The sequence below is a fragment of the Nerophis lumbriciformis genome, linkage group LG34, assembly GCF_033978685.3.
Source record: "Nerophis lumbriciformis linkage group LG34, RoL_Nlum_v2.1, whole genome shotgun sequence".
Taxonomy (NCBI): Eukaryota; Metazoa; Chordata; class Actinopteri; order Syngnathiformes; family Syngnathidae; genus Nerophis; species Nerophis lumbriciformis.
The window spans coordinates 25,487,048-25,510,523 of record NC_084581.2 but is presented as its reverse complement, the minus strand read 5'-3'; the positions used below and the strand labels follow the sequence as shown (position 1 = coordinate 25,510,523).

The following is a 23,476-nucleotide window of genomic DNA, read 5'->3' as shown; positions in this document are numbered from 1 at the left end:
AAGTGGCGTGGGCGTGGGCAGCATAAACGGATTTAAACTGAGATGTAGTTTGGTTTTTCCGAATAGCTAGGGAATACCGTCACGTGGACAGTTTGGTTTGCGGCTCTCTTTCTCTCGCTTTCTCTCTCTCTCTATCTCTCTCCTCTTCCTCTCACACACACATTTTTATATTGCACCCTATACCTGCAGAACGCAAGTCCTCAGTCCCATTTTTGACCCATTTAACATTAACTTGTATGGATGGAGCATTCTACATTGCAGGAGTCTCACACTATACACATAACAGAGGAAATTTAGAAAACACAAATAAAAAGACTAAATTAAATAAATAAATACAGGATATACAAAAATAAATCTGAAAAGAAAGTCTAATCCAGTGGTTCGCAAATGGGGGTACGCGTACCCCTGGGGGTACTTGAAGGTATGCCAAGGGGTATGTGAGATTTGTGGCTGCATGCCCTGTCTGCGCCAGGAGCAAGGCTTCCCATCAGGCTACCAGGGGTTGCTGCAGCCTCTTCCCATCCCCTCTCGTCCATGGTCGCACATTACTCTGGACTTTGTCACAGGTCTACCCATCTCCAGGGGGTTTTCTGTCATCCTCACCATTGTAGACAGATTCTCTAAATTCACACACTTTGTCCCCCTTCGTAGACTTCCCTTTTCCCTGGAAATCGCCAAACTTCTGGTCACCCATGTGGTTCGCCTTCACAGGATCCCAATGGATGTGGTGTCAGACAGAGGTCCTCAATTTTCATCTGCTACATGGAGATCATTCTGCAACCTGTTGGGGGCCACCATCAGTATGTCATCAGGATACCACCCGCAATCTTATGGACAATCTGAAAGAGCCAACCAGGATTTAGGGGCAGCCTTGAGATGTGTTTGTCACCAACATCCATCATTGTGGTCCACCTATCTCCCTCGGGTGGAGTATGCCCGTAACCCTCTCGTTTGTTCACCACCCTTTTCATGTGGTGCATGGATTCCAACCTCCTATATTTTCCTCTCAGGAAGTAGAGTCTGCAGTCCTTTCCGTGACTGCCTTCCTGCGCCGGGTGCACCGTTTGTGGCATGATACCCGTGCCGCCCTGTCTCGCACTGCCAGACGAAACCAAACCATGGCAAATCGTCATTGCAGACCAGCCCCAGACTACAAACTCGGCCAGAAGGTTTGGCTATCATCCAAAGGTATTACACTGCTAGGAGAGTCGAAGAAACTGGCACCGAGATTCATTGGACTATACGAGGTGAAGCGGATGATTACTCTCGTCACAGCTTGACTCAAGGTACCCAAGTCTTTCCCGCCTGAAGCCTGTCGAGTGGAGCGACCTTAGCCCTCCATCAGTGTCTCCCCCAGCTCCTCTGCAGGTGGAGGGTCATCCGGCCTTCAGAGTCAACACCATCCTGGTTGCCAGGAGGCAAGGAAGGGGAGTGCAGTTTCTGATCGACTGGAAGGGTTACCCCCCAGAGGATCGCTCCTGGATCTCATGTTCCCTTATCATCGATAAAACACTAATTACCTATATACATCACAGATTTCCTGAAAAAACAGGAAGTCTGCCAGGTGCCGTTCCTTGATTAAGGGGGGGATACCGCCACCTTGTGGTTTGTATTCAGTTTTCCTTTGTTGGTGCAGTTGACCTTGTTTGTTCACTTCATTTCTCCTTCCCCTTGGAGTTCCTGTGTTCCCATTGTGAGCGGAGTTGTGAGACATGCACAGCTGCTCCCAATTTACCCGGGTGCTATTTACGCAGCATCTTGGCAGCTAGATGGCACTCTGTGATTCCACTCCTTGGCTCTCCACACCTGATGACTTCCATGCTTTGTGTTTTTGCTGCTTGTGATCCTGGCCACTCCTGGTGCCAACCAACATGGTGTCTATGTCGGAGGTAGCACGTCTTGCAACTCCGACCCAAGTTTGTTTTATGTTTATATATACTAGTTTTTGTTTTCTCCACGGTGCACATTTTGTGTTCTCCTCTTTGCACCATTGCCTTTTGTTCCCTCCTTTGAGGAGCGCCTTTTGTGAGTACGCAACTCTAGTAAAAGAACTGTTCGGCTCACCTTCTGTCTGCATCCTTGGGTTCCTCTCAAATTGTGTTATACAGAATTGTGACACCGGCGACATTACTCTGGAATGCCCTACCGGTAACAGTTAGAGATGCTACCTCAGTAGAAGCATTTAAGTCCCATTTTAAAACACATTTGTATACTCTAGCCCAGAGGTGTCAAACTCAAATACAGAGTGGGCCAAAATTTAAAAGTGAACAAAGCCGCGGGCCAAGGTTGAACAAATTAACCTTTTAATATCTAAACAAGTTTTGCATTGAATATTGAACAAGCAAGGCTTATATAACTTTATAGTGACACGCAAAATCGAGTTTCAAATAATAATAATAATAATAATAATAATAATTAAAAAATATCAATGGCATATCAAATACAATTTAAACAAAAATGTAATGCCTCTTTTCTATTTGCAGCCTTCGAGGTAAATATCAACATGAACTTTTTCCACAGGCTAATAAATTAGAAAATAAAATAACAATGAATAAACCAACCATTCAGGACTTTAAACTGCTCAGTTTGCAACACACTGATCTAATCTGATGTGCCCAAGCCAGATACCTGCCATCTTTTCTTGGATGCTAGTTCATTAATGTCGGGGCTCAAGCTTTATGCTGAGGCATCTTTCATTATCAAGCGAAGTTGTTCATCAGTCATTATATCTCGTCCACCCGGACCACAGTCTTGGGGGCGTGCTTTAAAGGCACTGCGTTTATCGTCCTCTACGAGCTGTCGTCACGACTGCTTTTCATCCATTCTAACAACGTGCTGGCCTGATCACAAAATATGCGCGACTTCAGCACGCACGCACACGTAAATGCAAGCATACTTGGCCAACAGCGATACAGGTTACACTGACGGTGCCCATACAAATAACTTTAACACTGTTAGAAATATGCGCCACACTGTGAATCCACACCATAAACACAACAAAACCAATACCCAGAATCCCATGCAGCTGTAACTCTTCCGGGCTGCAATATACACCCCCGCTACCACCAAACCGCCCCCCCCCCGTGCGTCGGTTGAGGTGGGCGGGGTTGTGGGGGCGGGGTTTGGTGGTAGCGGGGGTGTATATTGCAGCCCAGAAGAGTTAGGACTGCATGGGATTCTGGGTATTTGTTTTGTTGTGTTTATGTTGTGTCACGGTGCGGATGTTCTCCCGAAATGTGTTTGTCATTCTTGTTTGGTGTGGGTTCACAGTGTGGCGCATATTTCTAACAGTGTTAAAGTTATTTATACGAGTACCGTCAGTGTAACCTGTATCTCTGTTGATTAAGTATGATTTGCATTCACGTGTGTGTGCGTGCTGAAGCCGCACATATTATGTGACTGGGCCAGCATTCGCTGGACTGGGTGAAAAGCGGATGTGACGATTTTTGGGAGGGGTTGGCAAGTATGAGAATTAGCGGTGAATGCGGTGTTACGCCGGCACCGCCGCTGTATATAATCGGCGGGCCAGCTCTAGTGTTATTTTGATATCGCCTCAAAGGCCAAATTTGGCCCGCGGGCCAGAGTTTGACACCCATGCTCTAGCCTGTAAATACACCCCTATTTAGACCAGTTGATCTGCCGTCTCTCTTTTCTGCTCTGCCCCCCCTCTCCTGTGTGGAGAGGTTACCAGGGAGCAACGGATCAGCTTCCAAGGAGGAGGCGCTTGCTGTTCCAAGTTGGGACTGGGGCACAGAATGCATCAGTTGGTGACGTCTCTGCGCTGCTGACTCATCTGCACACAAGATGATCCCCTGCTGTTCCCACTATGGACTGAACTCTCACATTATGAAGTCGGGCACGTGGACCACTCAGTTGGTGACGTCTCGGTGCTCCGACGTGTCTACATGCAGAAGCATCCCGTGCTGGCCCCACTATGGACTGGACCCTCACGCTATTAACCATATCCACTCGGCATCAACTGCACCAGTCGGGGGGGGTGGATCTGAGCCAAGGATGACCTTATGGCTTGTGCAGTCCTTTGAGACATTTGCGACATTTGAGACATACCTATACAGGTAAAAGCCAGTAAAAAAACTTGATTTATTTCAGTAATTGCATTCAAAAGGTGTAACTTGTACATTATATTTATTCATTGCACACAGACTGATGCATTCAAATGTTTATTTCATTTAATTTTGATGATTTGAAGTGGCAACAAATGAAAATCCAAAATTCCGTGTGTCACAAAATTAGAATATTTTGTAAGGGTTAAATTTTGAAGACACCTGGTGCCACAAACTAATCAGCTGATTAACTCAAAACACCTGCAAAGGGCTTTAAATGGTCTCTTAGTCCAGTTCTGAAGCCTACACAAACATGGGGAAGACTTCAGATTTGACAGCTGTCCAAAAGGCAACCATCGACACATTGCACAAGGAGGGAAAGACACAAAAGGTTATTGCTGAAGAGGCTGGCTGTTCTCAGAGCTCTGTGTCCAAACACATTAATGGAGAGGCAAAGGGAAGGAAAAACTGTGGTCAGAAAAAGTGTACAAGCGATAGGGATCACCGCGCCCTGGTCAAAATTGTGGAAAAAAAAAACATTCAAAAATGTGGGGGAGATTCAGAAGGAGTGGACAGCTGCTGGAGTCAGTGCTTCAAGATCCACCACCAAGAGACGCTTGAAAGACATGGGTTTCAACTGCCGCATACCTCGTGTCAAGCCACTGTTGACCAAGAAACAGCGCGCAAAGCGTCTCACCTGGGCTAAGGAAAAAAAGAGCTGGACTGCTGCTGAGTGGTCCAAAGTCATGTTTTCTGACGAAAGCAAATTTTGCATTTCCATTGGAAATCGAGGTCCCAGAGTCTGGAGGAAGACAGGAGAGGCACAGAATCCACGTTGCCTGAAGTCTAGTGTAAAGTTTCCACCATCAGTGATGGTTTGGGGTGCCATGTCATCTGCTGGTGTCGGTCCACTCTGTTTCCTGAGATCCAGGGTCAACGCAGCCGTCTACCAGCAAGTTTTAGAGCACTTCATGCTTCCTGCTGCTGACCTGCTCTATGGAGATGGAGATTTCAAGTTCCAACAGGACTTGGCGCCTGCACACAGCGCAAAATCTACCCGTGCCTGGTTTACGGACCATGGTATTTCTGTTCTAAATTGGCCCGCCAACTCCCCTGACCTTAGCCCCATAGAAAATCTGTGGGGTATTGTGAAAAGGAAGATGCAGAATGCCAGACCCAAAAATGCAGAAGAGTTGAAGGCCACTATCAGAGCAACCTGGGCTCTCATAACACCTGAGCAGTGCCAGAAACTCATCGACTCCATGCCACGCCGCATTAACGCAGTAATTGAGGCAAAAGGAGCTCCAACCAAGTATTGAGTATTGTACATGCTCATATTTTTCATTTTCATACTTTTCAGTTGGCCAACATTTCTAAAAATCCCTTTTTTGTATTAGCCTTAAGTAATATTCTAATTTTGTGACACATGGAATTTTGGATTTTCATTTGTTGCCACTTCAAATCATCAAAATTAAATGAAATAAACATTTGAATGCATCAGTCTGTGTGCAATGAATAAATATAATGTACAAGTTACACCTTTTGAATGCAATTACTGAAATAAATCAAGTTTTTCAAAATATTCTAATTTACTGGCTTTTACCTGTATAGACCTTAGGTCTATATAGGTACATTTCTATTGATAAACCAGGGCTTTTTGTTGTTGAATGTGCAGAAAGTCCTGGTCTGCACACACGTGTACCTCCCTGCTGACACTCAGCATCAAGGGTTGGAATTGTGGGTTGAATCACCAAAAATGATTCCCGGGCGCAGCCACCGCTGATGCTCACTGCTCCTCTCACCTCCCAGGGGATGCTCAAGCGTGATGGGTCAAATGCAGAGAATAATTTCGCCACACCTAGTGTGTGTGTGACAATCATTGGTACTTGAACTTTTTTTTAAGAGAAGATGATGTATGATGTCACAGTGTCAGTGAGTTTTTCAAGATTTTCGGATCCAACTTCAAAGACACTCCAATCAACACAATCAAAGCAAGCCTGTAACTGCTACTTTGATTCCTTTGACCATGGCTTTACAGTCTTTACTATAGGCTTTAGCAGTTTTCCACTTCTGCCTGTAGGTCGGGATGAGGTGAGTTATACAGTGATCAGTGAGTTCCAAAGCTGCACGGGGAACAGAGTGATGGGAAGCCTTGATTACTGTGTGGCCGTGGCCCAGTGTGTTAGCTCCCCTGGGGGGGGCACTGGAATTGGCTGTGTTAACATCCCCCAGAATGATGAGAAGGGAGTCAGGATGCTTTTTCTCTATGTCTGCAATATGGTCAGCCAGGTGATGTAATCCCTCTGTTACGCAGACCTGAAGTGGGATGTAAACAACGACCATAACAAACAAGAATAACCTCAGTGGTGAATAAACCTGTTAACAGTTTATTAAAAACAACTCCAGATGTGAACACTGTGACATCTGTGTTCCAACCTTCATTATTGTAGAAGCATACTCCGCCTCCCCTCGTCTTTACAGACAGCTCTTTTACGTGATCCGCCCTGAAGAGCTGAATAAATAATCAGTGGAGTTCACATGAATAGATAGTTATCAATAAATTGTGGCATACACAATTCAATGATTATGTGATGAATTATATATTATGCCTCATATTTAAAAAAAAATCATGATGAAAATGGATGAATGGATGGATGTTTATTCGGAAGCATCTTCCTTTTACTTTGTAAACACTTTAGCCTAGTTTTGCGTTCAGGGCATTTGCATTAAACAAAGAGAGCACAGTTTACGAAGTCAAATTCCTTGTGTGTTAAATATACTTGGCGAAAAAATCAAATTCTGATTCTGAAAAAAATAAAAACAGGACTAAACTAATTTGGTTTAAAAGGGTCATACATATTATGATTTTTTTTTACAATTATAACACTTCCTTGTGGTCTACGTAACATGTAATGATGGTTCTTTGGTCAAAACTTTTACAGACCGTTTTCAACCCGCTTTCTTGCCGTCTCTTCAAGATGCGTCGTTATGTTTGCAGTCTTACTGTATATATATATGCCTCAATTTTGACTGTGTTTTCTCCCTATCAGCCATGTTGTAGTTTTTAGCGTTTCCATATGGAGTCTACTGACGGATATAGGTTTAAACTAGGGTTTTACAGTGTACCGGTACTAATATAGTATCGCAGTACTAATCAATCAATCAATCTTTATTTATATAGCCCTAAATCACAAGTGTCTCAAAGGGCTGCACAAGCCACAACGACATCCTCGGTACAAAGCCCACATAAGGGCAAGGAAAAACTCACCCCAGTGGGACGTCGATGTGAATGACTATGAGAAACCTTGGAGAGGACTGCATATGTGGGTAAACCCCCCCCCCTCTAGGGGGGGGGGGGTTAATGAATCAAAAACGGTTCTATACTCTGTTTGAAAAGTACCGGTTCTGTCTATCTGTGTTGACCCTGCATTGAGGTGGCGACTTGTCAATAATGCAGCTGAGATAGGCTCCAGTACCCCCAGCAACCCTGAAAGGCACAAGCGGTAGGAAAGGGATGGATGGATGGGTTCCCAATTTTTATTTTTTTATTTTTTTTAACAGGCATGACGGAGCGCCGCAATGTCATTACATTGCTGGGTTTATGAGCAGAGGAGCATGGTCGGCAGTGCATAATCACAGAGTACTTACAAGCAGACACAGTGTGTAGACCGGAAAGGGAGAATGGATGCATTTTGGCTTATAAACCAATGATAAAGGTGAAGCTATAACACTGTAATGCCCTCAGGAAGAGGTGCTTTATGATATGGCTAGCTAGTTAGCAGCGAACATCCATCCGCAGTCGGCAGTGTTTGAGCTTCTTCTAAATCACTAATCTTCGCCTCCATGGTGACAAAAAAGGTACGTTTCTTACAACTATCATCCCTGCAGGACAAGGAATAGCTAAAGGAGGATACAACAGCTCACCAGCGTCTCCGCTAACAAAAGCTAGCGCGCCTGAATGTAAACAAATGCCATGGGTGGCTCTACACCTGACATCCACTGTAATGATACCAAGTACAATAGCGTACATAGTGGATACTAAGATGAATACATTTATATTTTTTATCGTCACAAAATATTTTTTCCTTTTTTTAAAATTCATATTATGTTTATAAACTCAGTAACTACATCCTTGGACACATGAGGACTTTGAATATGACCAATGTATGATCCTGGAACTACTTGATATTGGATCGATACTTAGATTTGTGGTATCATCCAAAGCTAATGTAAAGTATCCAAACAACAGAAGAATAAGTGATTATTACATTTGAACAGAAGTGTAGATAGAACATGATGAAATGGAAAATAACCAGATATTAACAGTAAATGAACAAGTGGATTAATAATCAATTTTTACAGGTTGTCATTTATAATTTTGACAAAATAATAGAATGAAAAATGACATAATATGTTACTGCATACATCAGCAGACAAATTAATAGCCTTTGTTTGTTTACTTACCACTAAAAGACAAGTTGTCTAGTATGTTCACTATTTTACTTAAGGCCAAAATTGTTCTTCGATTGCAATACAAAACATATGTTTAATGTACCCTAAGATTGTTTGTTAAAATAAAGCCAAGGATGCCATTCTTTTGTGTTACCCTTAAATTAGAAAAGTATCGAAATATATTTTGGTACCTGTACCAAAATATTGGTATCGGGACAATCGTAGTTTGAACTAAACGGTATTAGAAATGGCAACAGTGTCATGTGTGGATCATGTTTTGTTTAAGTTATGTTCTGTTTGGGTTTTGGACTCTTTTTAGTTCCTGCCTTTTCACTTCCTTGTCTTGTTTCCATGGTTACCCATTAGTTTCACCTGTTCCACGTTTGGACTCACACACCTGTCACCAATCATGTCACTGTTATTTAAAGCCTGTCTTTTTCTGTTGGTCGGCCTGCCGACATTCACTCTGTTTACCTCTGCGCACTTCATGCCATGTCAAGTAGGTTTTTTCTATTCATGCCACAGTTAGCGACTTTTGTTCATGTCCATAGTTTTTTGCCCACGTGCAAGTCTTTTTGTTTTGTTAGTCAAGTTTGTACTTCCGCCTTGAGCGCGTTTTTTGTTCCTTTGTTAGTGTAAAATAAATAATGTATTTACCTTCACGCCTTGCCCGCGCTAACTTTCATTTGCATTCCGGGAAAACAAACCCCAAAGTCCAAGTCTTGACAAACAGCGGAGGACGCATTTGCATGTATGTCCCAGTCAGCCCCACAGCAAGAGGACAGAGAAAAAGAAGGAACATACTGATCACAGCCTCAGTCTACAATGACGGACTTGCACAAAGTTCTTTGGGTAAATCTCTGCCATTTTTGGAGATATCCACTGATGTCACACTTATAAAAAACATTACAAATTGGGCGAATTCCAAACGGCTCGTTTGGTGGAAGCAAAAGGAAAGATTGTTTTATAAATATCTCCGCCGTGACTCCATGGTTTGATTTCAAAATTTAACGACTTACAATATGCAGGTCCCAAATGCACAAAAACAGGTACCAATAGGTATGAAAAGTTTGTTTTGCATAATAGTTCACCTTCAAACTAATCCACACTCATCCAGTTGCTTTCTGAGAAGTCACTTAACTTCAAATTTACTAACTCCAGACCACAGATTCTCAGAACAAGATAATCAACAACAACGTAAATCATGTTTTGGAAGTCGAACTGTGTAAAGGTAAGGGTAAACCTGGGATGGAATTTTTCAGTGTACATTTAACCACTGTGTATGTGCGTGGAACTGGAGTTAGACTTCCAATCTAGAATGAAGAAAGAAAAAATAAATTGTTTAAAAAAAAAAAACTTCAGTGAAAGCAAGAAGAAACTTTTTAATCAAATAATTTCATTATTTATTTATTTGTTTGTGTTAAAGATTGACTACTGGAAGTGAACAAATGTGTTAACAATTGCTATGAAACAGAAAAGGGCTAAGATGAAGTAAACTCTGCTTCTTTTAACTCCTTTTCGGACATGTTGCAATGCAATTATGTACAAAGCAAACTATAACCTGCTACCCAAGTGTCACGGCGTGGGCTCGAACCTGCTTTTCCCCGGCAGCTGGGTCTGCTGGCACCTCCGATGGCAGCGCGCTCAGACACGCCCCTGCTCGCGCTGAGCGCAGCACACCCACGCAGCAACAAGGCTGCAGACAATCGCGGATCAACGCACCTGGACCTAATGAGAGGGAGCGACATAAAGACCAGCAGACCCGAGGAACCTTTGCCAGAACGTCGCTCATCTTTCCAGTAAGCATCACGTCTGGCATTCCCTCCTTTGTGCTTTGCTCGCCTTCTCTGTGCTCTTTCCGTGTCTCACTCGTTCATGTCCCTCATGTTTTCCGCAGTGTCTTTCCCATCATCTGTGATTGTGTTTTGCCTCTCGACGTCCATCTAGATCTCTGACTGCCTTCCTCGATCCTCGACCCTTGCTCGGACACGAACTACGCTGCCTCGCTCCTGACCTCGACCCCTTGCCTGTTTACGGACTGCCTTTTTGCCTTGCCCCCTTGATTCGACGAAGGACACATTCAACACTCACAAACAACCCCTGGTAACACTTACACAATTAATTCTACACATCGTCTACACCCATTCACTTAGAGTAGCATACACACGCCACGTACTCATCAAAGGTTTCAATAAACCTTGTAAACCACAGTTCTGCCTTGTTTGTCGCCTCCTTCCCTTCTCAGTACATAACACCAAGAATGTAAAAAAAAAAATCTAATTTAAAACATTTGTATGCTGTTACAACACTTAAAACATTTAGCATATCCGTATGTGGAATTAAATTATGGAATGGAATAACCCAAGAAATCAAGTTAAAGTACCAATGATTTTCACACACACTAGGTGTGGTGAAATTTGTCTTCTGCATTTGACCCATCCCCTTGTTCACCCCCTGGGAGGTGAGGGGAGCAGTGGGCAGCAGCGGTGGCCACGCCCGGGAATCATCTGAACCGAGCCCACACCCACCTAGACAAGCCTGCGAGCAGTGTGAGGGTCATGTTTTTTTTACCTCTCCAGTGCTTTCGATACCATACTGCCCGGACTACTGGGTATGACGATAGAGACGATGCAGGTGGAGGCCCCTTTGGTGTCCTTGGTTGTTGATTACCTGACTGACAGACCACAGTACGTGCGACTGCAAGACTGTGTGTCTTGGACAGTCCTCTCCCCCTTCCTCTTCACCATCTACACCACCGATTTCCACTATCAGTCAGAGTCCTGCCAACTTCAGAAGTTTTTTGATGACTCTGCGATAGTGGGGTGTATTAAAGATGGTGATGAGGAGGAATACAGGGCACTGGTGGAGGACTTTGTCACATGGTGTGGAAAGAACCACCTCCAGCTCAATGTGACGAAGACCAAGGAGATGGTTGTGGACCTGGGAAGGAGGAGGAGTACTCCGGCGACCCCTGTTTCCATCAGGGGGGGTCGATGTGGACATGGTTGGGGATTATAAATACCTCGGAGTACACATCGACCACATGCTGAATGGGTCAAAAGACGCTGAGGCACTCTACAAGAAGGGTCAGAGCCGCCTCTACTTACTCAGGAGGCTAGGATCCTCCAACGTCTGTACAAAGATGTTGAAGATGTTCTACGAGTCGGTGGTGGCGGGAAATAAACTGAAACTGAACTGAACTGAACTGAAATGTGAAACTGTAAATATGTGATTGTGCCACAATGTAACTATATGAATGTTCCAAACTAATACCATAACTGTAACATCCTCCAGCGCCTCAATCAGACTGATTTAGTGCATGAAAAAATACCCCCTTATGCACCCAACTATAGTCTAATATTCATACTAAAAGCCCATACTTTGCCAGGTCAAGCGCCTGTTATACCAGAGGCAAGGGACCCATCTGCTGTACAAAGAGGAGTACTGAACGAGCATTAAATAGGACGTTAAACACAGCCTTCTACTTCATTTGTAGCTCATTATTACACAAAATTATAATGCAATTGTTGTACAAATTCGAATCAGAAAAAAAGACACCGCAATGTTTTGTTTTTGTTTGTATTTACACACAATGTATTTATAGACTATTTTTTCTTGGACTACAGTGTGCTATTTTAGACATCTGTCCTGTCTATCATGTGGTATTATTTGACTAATTAAATACTATTTGTGCTATGAATACATTGAGTCTGCACCAAATCTTGAATTCTCCCTCACGCCAACTGTAACATAACTATTCCATAAGAAAATAAATAATTAATCAAATACTGAGATTGAAAATATTAATTGGAATGCAGAGTCAAATTCATTTCATGTGAAATAAACTAAGATAAGTATCTGTTAAAATTATTCATAGAATATACACATGTAAAAGCATAAAAAAATTATCTATGAATAAAATGTATCTATGCTGTATGAAGGCTACATTTATAAACACTCATGTTTTTATGCACCGGTAAGTGGTAGACAATGGATGGATGGATGGATGGATAGCATACAGTCTACTTTTGGAGCATTTAGATATAGTTCATGTCAAAATATGAAAAACAATTAATTTATATCTCGTAAACTGATATGGCATTGCTGCTGAAGCCTTGAAAAATGGCTGCCGTATACATACATACATATGCACATTCATAATTCCCATATGTTCAAACATACATACATACATACATACATAAATACATCCACAGACATGCACATATACATTATGTAAATACATTCATGCAATCACGCTTCAGAAAACATATATTCCTGCATACAAGCGTACACGATCATACAAATACACACACAAATCACAAAACATGGCATGCTGCTAAAGCTTAACCTTTTTTTTTTTCTTTTTTTTTTTTTACAATAACAATGTAAAAGGTTAGTAGAGACTGTTCCTTTTTCTTTTTCCTCCTCTTTCTCTCCTTTTTTTTGTAATTCAAGTGTTCATTACATACATGTATTGTTGCATTTGAAGCAATTGTAATGCCGATAACAGATGTAATTATTGTTATTCATTATCAATATTGGTATTTCTATTGGTAATATTATCGGTCCATTGTAGTGCAAAAATATTCATTGTGATTATTGTGTTATTACTATCTACTTGACTAATTTGTTCTTCTTTATAATATTTGGTATCATATTTGTTTATATCATATTTGCTGATGTGGTTCTGTCGCTATTATTTTGTTGTTGCTCTTGTTTCTCTCTGTCTTGTACTCCTCTTGTCCCCGCAATGCCCCTCTCTGTCTTCTTTTTTATTTCAGTATATCGTATTTGCTGATGTATTGCTGTCGTTGTATTTGTTTTGCTGTGGTTGTTGTGTCTTTTTGTCTTGTCACCCTCTTGTCCCCACAATTTCCACCTCTGTCTTCTTTTTTTTCTTTTTTTCTATCCCATCCTCCTCCGGTCCAGCTGCGCCAAACACTAAATATATCCAAACATTTAACAAAGTCAAATACAAATAGGGCAATGAGAGGAACACTTCTTCTCTTTGTAAAGTAAATATGTACAGAAGATATGATGGAAAAGGAAAAAATATATTCTATATGATGATGTATGTTCTGGCCAATTCGTGAGCCGATTTACACACACACACAAACACACACACACACACACACACACACACACACACACACACACACACACACACACACACATACATATATATATATATATATATACACATACCCACATACATATACATACAACATATATACACTATATATATATATATATATATATATATATATATATATATACATATATGTATATATATATATATATATATATATATATATATATATATATATATATATATATATATATATATATATATATATATATATATATATATACATATATATATATATATATATATATATATATATTAGAGATGCGCGGAGTTCGCGGATTATCCATGGATCGGGCGGATGAAATTAAAAAAAATTAGATTTTATCCGCGGGTCGGGTCGGGTCGGGTCGGGCGATTGAAATAAAAAAAAATTAGATTTTAAATAGATTCAGGCGGGTGGCAGTTAAACCAATTGGTAAATATATATACATAGTTAAATGTTGTTACCCACATACGAAAAACGAGCAGGCACCTGCTGCATATGCCACAACAGAAGAAGAAGAAAGAAAAGAGATGGACACTTTTACGGAGCGGAGAAGGGACGCCTCGCCGGGGTCCGGGACCGAGGCCCCTTCCCCCAAGAGGGCCCCACCGGGAGCCGTAGCTGAGGCGATCCGCGAGAAGGGCCCGACGCACGTCCAGGGTCACTACCGCGCCCACCGCACCGACACCCCGCCTCGTCCGCCTTCGCCGCGGCCGGCGTCACGCGCAGCAGGTAAGCAGCTTACCTGCCCGCCACCCCCGTGGCCGGGGGCTCGTAACATGGGTCACTCCGCGCGCTCCGCCCGCGCAGCTTACCTGCCCGCCACCCCTGTTGCCGGGGGCGCGTAACAGGGGTCACTCCGCGCGCAGTGCGCTCACGAAAGGGGTGGGGCTCACCCTGGTTGATATAGAGAGCAGGACGGTGGCCATGGAAGTCGGAACCCGCTAAGGAGTGTGTAACAACCCACCTGCCGAATCAACTAGCCCTGAAAATGGATGGCGCTGGAGCGTCGGGCCCATACCTGGCCGTCGCCGGCAGCGAGACGCGCTTGGAGGTGCGCTCAGCGCGGCTCCCATATGATTGCGCACTGGTGTGCGTCTGGGTCGTGACAGCGTGGCACGCGAAAGTCTGTGCTGCATTGGATCAGTCTCCTTTCTTTAACAGGCAAAAGCTTTATAACCTCACCATACCTGCCAACTTTTGAAATCAGAAAAACCTAGTAGCCAGGGTCCAAGGGCCGCAGGCCCCGGTAGGTCCAGGACAAAGTCCTGGTGGAGGGTTCAGGGCTTCGCCCCCCGACGCAAAATGATTATTAGCATTCAGACAGGTTAAAATGTTGCTAAAACCATCACTTTTCTATCAGTCACAGTGACTTTTCAAAACAAAAATATTACAGCAAAAATCATATGGGTTGATTGGCATGTTTATTCTGTAAGCTAACTTCAATAGTTTGAAATTATTTTGACAGTTAATGCCAGTTATCCTGTCAACCTTTCACAAGACTTCAATTTGTTAATTGAAAGTATAAACAGTATAAACACTTTTTACAGTAAACAAATGGTAAAACAGTACTAAACAATTCCATAAAAAAAAAAATTGGTGTCATTATTAACTTTCTGTCCAAGCTTGTATAATCTACTGCCTTGTTCAATTGTAAAAAATATTCTGTGCCTAAAATTCACATTTCTATCACAATTATCATACTGTAAACATGGTAAGCTAACTTCATTAAAATTAATAGTCCTGTCAATAGCATGGAATTACAATTCAAATGTAGTTTTTTTGTAAGCCTTTCAAAAGAATTCAAAATATGAAAAATTAATGAAAATTAATTTAAGCCATCAGACACTTGAAAAGTGGCACATCACATCTCTAATGTAATCATTTGAACTTTTCAACAGAAATAGCACTGCAAAAATATTAAGGACATACTTCTGTATTTTGGTAGTTATGCTGTCAACTTTTAACAAGATTTCTTCAACTTGGACTTGAAAGCATAAATAGTATAAACACTTTTAACAGTATGTCGTGCTGTGAAATACAGCCAACAGGATTGCGCACCAAACACAAAGCAAGGCCAAAGCGCATGCATATGGTGCAGGAGAACAAAGGACTTCTTTCATTTAAGGTTTGTGATAAACCATCAAACTCATTCGTTAAAAGGACTCTATAGTAATATAAAGCCAATTTTTCTGGACATTATCATGCAAGAAAAGTTTATTTTTGGGACCGCGATCACCGCGTAATGATTTTTAAAGGTTGCATTACAAACATTTAACTGTCCCATGTGATCAGCCAGTGCGATTGGAAATCCATGCTCAATTATTGCCTCCGTAAATAAAACTTCGGCATTTATCACATCCAAAGAATCTGTTTGGGCGACGAAAAACGTTGAAAGTTTTCCACTTGTATCGCTAGCAACGGCATTAGACTTGTGTTTTTTTGTCCCAACGTGGTCTTTTACATCGCTAATTCCTCCGTGTCCGATCGAAAAATCTTGTCTGCACAAGGTGCAATTCGCGTAGTTTTCACCCTTTTTTTTTTTAAATTAATGAAAAACCGTATTTTTTATCACTGCAACCGTAACCCGGAATAGGTTGATGAAAACCGTACGAATTACGGGAAAACCGGAGTAGTTGGCAGGTATGCCTCACTAATGCCTTGCATCGTCTATATTAGATATATAACAACGGGCGGGTGCGGGCGGATGGCGGGCGGGTGCAGTTCTGATCAAACGTTACATCGGGTGGATGGCGGATGGTTGACGACTTTCTGACGCGGTTGCGGATGAAATAAATTGCCTATCCGCGCATCTCTAATATATATAGTGTACATAGACTATATATATATATATATATATATATATATATATATATATGTATATATATATATATATATATATACATATATATGTATGTATGTATGTATGTATGTATGTATGTATGTATGTATATGTGGTCAGATCAGCCAAAGAGTGGAAAGGCTCTCTTACGGGAGATTTAACTCCATGTTCAGTGGTAAGATATATATATTCTCAATATTTCTAAATCTTTGCAAAAAAGGCAGCCGATGAAAAAACACATAAACAGCAGCTGTTACAATATTTTATTGATTTACATGTTAAAAACGCAAACAATTTGCATTTCATAAACATTGACTCATTTGATTTTTTTTCATGTCCATATTATTGTTTTTTTTCTTCTAGTAAATACGCTTTTCTCTTTTAAAATAAAAACAACTTTCCAAAAACTATCACAGCACGTGACGTCACAGAAGCTCCGTTGTAAAAAAAAAAAAGAAAAAGAAGTCAAGTGAAGGAAGTGACGTACTATTTACGCGCTCTTGGAACTATAGTGTTTCCGGTACGGATCGTATAGGGACAGCCTTCAGCCTGCTGGCCGTGCTACAAGTTGACGTGTCGTAAAGAGTTTGCTAGCGAACCGGAGTGAACATCTGATTACAAGTAGTTTATATAAGTTTATACCTTAGTTTATATAAGTTTATACCTTAGTTTATATAAGTTTATACCTTAACAATGGCGGCTGACTGGGAAGAAATTCGACGACTTGCAGCGGATTTCCAAAGGGCACAGTTTGCCGATACTGTGCAAAGGTAAATACATTTGACACAAGCTATATTTAGATACTTTTTATTTAGCTTACTATCAAAATGATGAATATAAATTTAAAGGAGTGCTGTGGTCAAAATGTGTCATTGTTGCTGACTAGACTTTTTAGGCTGGTTTGATTTGGATGACGTTGAAAGGTTCATAACACGTCTACAGACAGTTTACACAGACACCTATTTGTTCTCGAGTTGACTGCTTATCGTGTATGCTAGATACCTTCCGATTCGTATAATTGTTACAAGTAAAGTATGTATTTGTGGTAGAAAATTGATGGATGGTAATAATCATACATTATTTACAGTTCAGGCCAAAAGTTTGGACACACCTTCTCATTTCAATGCGTTTTCTTTATTTTCATGACTATTTACATCAGGGGTGTCAAACTCATTTTAGATCGGGGGCCACATGGAGAAAAATCTACTCCCAAGCGGGCCGGACTGGTAGGCACGATAACTTAATAATAAAGACAACTTCAGATTATTTTCTTAGTTTAAAAATAGAACAAGCACATTCTGAAATTGTACAAATCATAATGTTGTTGTTTTTTACACTTTCATGTTGTGGTTAATAGTATTCTATCTTTATTTGTCGTTATTTATATTTTCTGAATAAATTATGTGATAATGTTCACAAGTCAACTCATTGGTGTTAATTTTCAATCTATCAAGATAAAACAATGATATCAAAATCAAATTACAGTCTGTTATTTATGTAGTTTTTATCACGTGGTTTGTTTTGTACATATGTAGCATCATCTACAAAGATATAAATAATTGCTATGGCGACATCCAGTGGACACATTTAGAACAGCTGTTTCTTTCATTCTAAATTATCCGGTTAATTTTTATACTTGGCAAACTCATCCCGCGGGCCGGATAAAACCTGTTCGCGGGCCTGATCCGGCCCTTGGGCCGTACGTTTGACACCCCTGATTTACATTGTAGATTGTCCAAAACTATGTCACTTCTGAGGTGAAAACCATTTTAGGTGACTACCTCTTGAAGCTCATCGAGAGAATGCCAAGACTGTGCAAAACAGTAATCAGACCAAAGGGTGGCGATGTTGATGAAACTAGAATATAAATCAGGTTTTCAGTTATATCACCTTTTTTGTTAAGTACATAACTCCACATGTGTTCATTCATAGTTTTGAGATCTTCAGTGACAATCTACAATATAAATAGTCATGAAAATAAAGAAAACCATTGAATGAGAAGGTGTGGCCAAACTTTTGGCATGTACTGTATATAATATTAGATATATTATAAGGCAAAGAAGAAAGCATACACAAACCTCTTCACGCCAGAAAAATGTCCAGGAAAATAGCAGCCCTCATCTGAAGTGGGTACAAATGGTCTTTTCCTTTGGACTTAAAATGCCCATGAATCCACAGAGATTATTGTATGAACTTGGAGACATTCATACATTTTCTTTCCATTTTTCGTTTGAAAATTCCTTCAAAACATCTCTCTCTCACCTGTGTTTGTTTTGGACCTGCATTCAATCCAGCCATTTCGTGACCTTCTTGGTCGTAGTGTCATGTTCGTAGCACAATCTAAGATAATGTTCTGATGCTGTTTGCTATTCGACATCAGCATAGCCATTATAGACGTAATATCTGTAATCTGTGCCAATATTACAGCAGACATCAGGTACAACAAGAACTAGGCTTGTAAGGGGCCGCAAATATGGCTTGTTTTGGTGTGATGTCATAGGTCAACCGGAAAAGCAATACATTTACCCAGGCTAAAGGAAGTAAGCGCCTCCCCCGCCCAGTGTACGGGACCTCTTTAAAATATCTGACACATTTAGTGCATGGAACCATAGTCAGTTGGTTTTTTTTAGGGGCTGTATTTCTGCAAAGAGACCAGGACAGTTGATCCATCCATCCATTTTCTACCGCTTGTCCCGTTCGGGTTCGCGTGGGTGCTAGAGCCTATCTCAGCTGCATTCGGGCGGAAGGCTGGGACACCCCGTGTAAGGGAAAGAATAAATGGGGCCATGTATCGTGGGATTTTGAGTGAAACGTGGCATCAGCAAGGGCATTGAATATGAAACGTGGCTGAGTCTTTCAGCATGACAATGATCCCAAACACACCACCCGGGCAATGTAGGAGTGGCTTCGTAAGAAGCATTCCAAAGTCCTGGAGTGGCCTAGCCAGTCTACAGATCGCAACCCCATAGAAAATCTTTGGAGGAAGTTGAAAGTCTGTGTTGCCCAGCGACAGCCCCGAAACATCACTGCTCTAGAGGAGATCTGCATGGAGTGGTAGAACTTGCACAATTGCTGACTGACTAAATACTTTTTTGCCCCACTGTGTGTGTGTGTGTGTGTGTGTGTGTGTGTGTGTGTGTGTGTGTGTGTGTGTGTGTGTGTGTGTGTGTGTGTGGGTGCGTGTGCGTATGCGCGTGCGCGCGCGCAGAGTTGCAAATGTAAAAATATTTACAATTAAATGCAAATAATCGTTTGTGCATGTATGTATTTATGTATGTTTATATATACAGTACAGGCCAAAAGTTTGGACACACCTCATTTCAATGAGTTTTCTTTATTTTAATGACTATTTACATTGTAGCTTGTCACTGAATGCATCAAAACTATGACACCTGTGAAGTGAAAACCATTTCAGGTGACTACTCATCGAGAGAATGTCAAGAGTGTGCAAAGCAGTAATCAGAGCAAAGGGTGGCTATTTTGAAGAAACATATAATTGTTCAAATTCTGTGTACATCTCCTGTGATCAAAAGGGGTACAAGATAGCACTATCAGTGTTACAGATGCCTGGCTTATGTGTTTGTACCACAGAGAAAGTTGACTAACCCTCAAATGATTATCTTCTTCACAGGTTATCCGAGAGGGATTGTGTCGAAATTATTGCCAGACTGGTTCAAGACAAGAAACTTGATGTGGTGCACACACTTGATGGAAAGGAGTATGTCACCCCAGCACAGATCAACCGAGAAATCAGAGATGAACTTCACGTTCATGGAGGTCAGTCTGAAAACCAAATTGAATGTGTGTCAATAACTGTTGTCACAAGACAATAATTATTACAAAAATATAAAAATAATTAGGGCTACAACGATGAACCGATTTTCTTTGATTTATATTCTATTATGGGTTTAACGGTATTGTCGATACCGCTGTGTTTCGGTTTCAAAGTCTTTACAATAATACCGTGACTGTATCAAATTTAAAACTTAGTGTTTAGTTTTTTTCTGGCGCTTTACTGTTGGCCGGGTCTGAAAATAAACATCTCCTAGAATCCTGCGCAACGCAGGACGGCAAGGTGGGTGCGTGGAATGCCGTAAGCAGGAAGGGAAGTGTGTTCGTAGTAGCAATTGTTGTTTTTGGGCATTTCATTTAAATCTGTCCATTATGTTTTGAGTTATGTTGCTAACAAACAGACAAATAAACCCTGGCATAAACATAACCTCTTTGGCGCAGGTTAGAAAGTCTGCCTTCTGCAAAGCATAGCGTCTTTCGTCTCGATCGTTTCCAAGGCGACACAGCCAGCCGGTCACGTCGCAGCGCACGGGGGGAACCACAAAAAAAACTACACAGCCAGAAATACGAGTGAACTGAAAAACGACTTGATAAATCCTCAGTCCATCCATCCATTTAGGTAGGTAGGTAGGTCTTTATTGTCATTGCACAAGTACAACAAAACTTTGTTTTCAGCACAAACTCGTTCAAGATTAGACAAACAAACAGTGTACAGGGTTACAGAACAGGAACGCTGATGGGTCGCCACAAGGCGCCCCGTAAAAGATGGGAAAAAGGTCAACGCTGGGGAAAGATGAGTAAAAAAAATACAATCTAGACAGTCTGGAGTGGGGGAAAAAACCTCCATAGCAAAGCACATATACACAAACAGTTTTCGACCGGGCCGTGTGTGGTCCGGTCTCGCTGCTGTGACAATGTGCCATTCAAGGTCAGCATACATTATGTTATATAGCCTACATTTGATTTAAATTTGATAGCTTAAAATAAACGGATTGTTGTATCCAAACACAAAACCACAGTACTGGACATTCAATCATTTGCACGCGTCAAACTGGTCAACACAGTCGCCCTCAGTATCGGCCCAGAGGTAAGGGCTGTACAGTAAGTCGAAAACTGTTTGTCCTCCATGCAATCGCCCCACCAGTGCTCGCACCTGAAGCCAATTAAAAGAGGCTACCATGGCAACCGCACCGTAGCAACGGTCCCATCCCTGTCAACACTTCCTGGTTCTCAAGAGGAAGTGGGCGGAGCAATCTGCCGAATAGGAAATTCAGCATGAACTGAGGCCAGCAATCAATTAGAGAAAACAAAATAAAAACAATATAAACAAATAGGGAAATTTGGCTCCAACATACATATTACAACGTACATCTCGAGATATCTAGCAACAGAGGGGAGGGAGTGAGCGGCCATGGTGGAAGGCTGCAGCTCAAGCGCTGCCCATCCGTCCATCACCCCTATGGGATTTGCGTCAAGGGCGTTGGATTGGGTGTGGGGTATGTCTGGGGCGTATATCTTTTGTGGATGCATGAGTGTGTGTAAGCCTGCAGTGTGTCTCTGTTCTGTGGCCTTGATGTTGTGAAGCCGATAGTCAGTCCAAAGTCAACAACCACAGGTGTGTGTCCATGAGAGACAAGAAGGGAGTTTGTTGTGTCTTCGCCGCACTGTCCTTCGGGAGAGTCTCGAAGCCAGGGAAACAATCCAAGTTAGAATGTTTTGTATGCGAGTGAAAATAAAATTAGCTTTTCACTCTAAATTGTCTATGACTGATCCTCAAATCCTGCGGGGCAGACAGTCCGATGTGATCCAAATCACATGAGTGTCCACAGTTCTTCCCGCATCATCCAATCATTTGTGGCAGCTTTGGGGTACTTTGAAGACTGCCAGCAACTTCCAATTTGTCGACAAACCAGAGCAACGCTTACTCCAATCAGCAGATGTCATAATTTCGAATAGGTAGATATCTTCACGTCCTCGACTGAAAGGGTTGCCAGACACGCGGCACTCCTTCTCCCAAGAGTTTGTCGTGTGTCCAGCAACAACCGCTCCATCACGACAAGCAGGTTCCCCCAAACCCAAGATCTTGTCAATTTCGTTGAGGCCAGTTAAATAGTTCAAATGTTTAGATTTGGAGAGCAGTGCAAAAAGAGGCAACAAAAAAGTTAAGTTAAGACAAGACAAAGAAGCAAGCAGGAGAGATAAGGGAGAGGAAAGGGGAGCGTCCGCCCTCGATGAGTGCCAGTGAGAAATGTTCCACCGCATAGTCTTTCTTGATGTCGCGGGGGGGCTGGAGCCTATCCTGCTGGGCTCGGATAGAAGGTAGTATACACCCTGGACAAGTCGCCACCTCACTAACCCATTGATCCATTTTCTACTGCTTGTCTTTTTTTGAGGTTGCTGGGGGGCTAGAGCTAGGATTGACTTGTGAATTGCAATTCCCTTCCAAAACACTTAAAGGCAGTGTCTCCAGAAAGAGCAACCACAGCTGTCGTTGACTAGACCTTCTTATGAAGCACCCCCCGCAACCTCGAAAGGGACAAGCGGTAGAAAATGGATGGATGGATGGATGGATGAAGCATGGGCAATGACAATTGTCAAATCGACACAATTAACCATTCAGAAACATCAGTTTACTTTTAAATTGACTGTTTACTCATAAATCAGAGGAAAAGACATTCCTGAAGATGGATTTTGACTGCAAGACATACTTGATCAACCGCCATACAGGTCACACTGAGGGTGGAAGTATAAATAACTTTAACACTGTTGCAAATATGCGCCACACTGTGAACCCACACCAAACAGGAATGACAAACACATTTCGGGAGAACATCTGCACCGTAACACAACATAAACACAACAGAACAAATACCCAGAAACCCTTGCATCCTAACTCTTCCGGGCTACAATATACACCCCCGCTACCACCAAACCCCGCCCCCCCAACCCCACCCACCTCAACCCCGCCCCCCACACCTCAACCCCCCAATCTCCTGAATTCAAAGGTCTCAAAGTTGGCAAGTATGCCTATAGGAGTCACTATATTCTGTCTATAGATCCCTGAAAAACATCCAAACATCTCCATTAATGATTTGTATACACACTGTAAGTATATATGTTATGTAGTAACAGGCACATTCATAATAACATTTAATATTTACGTATTTTGATCATTTTAAGCAGACTGCAGCGCA

At 41.9% G+C, this 23,476-nt stretch overlaps 1 protein-coding gene across 2 annotated transcripts in view; it reads left to right on the top strand.

The window, feature by feature from the left end:
- Positions 1-17,016: 17,016 nt before the first annotated feature.
- Positions 17,017-23,476, top strand: part of ufl1 (UFM1-specific ligase 1) — a 33,097-nt gene continuing 26,637 nt past the window's right edge. For both annotated transcript variants that reach the window (XM_061929230.2, XM_061929231.2), the window contains exons 1-2: positions 17,017-17,260; positions 20,122-20,267. In XM_061929230.2, coding sequence (XP_061785214.1) covers positions 17,184-17,260; positions 20,122-20,267 — 223 coding nt within the window. In that variant the 5' untranslated portion in view covers positions 17,017-17,183. The remainder of the gene's footprint in view (positions 17,261-20,121; positions 20,268-23,476) is intronic.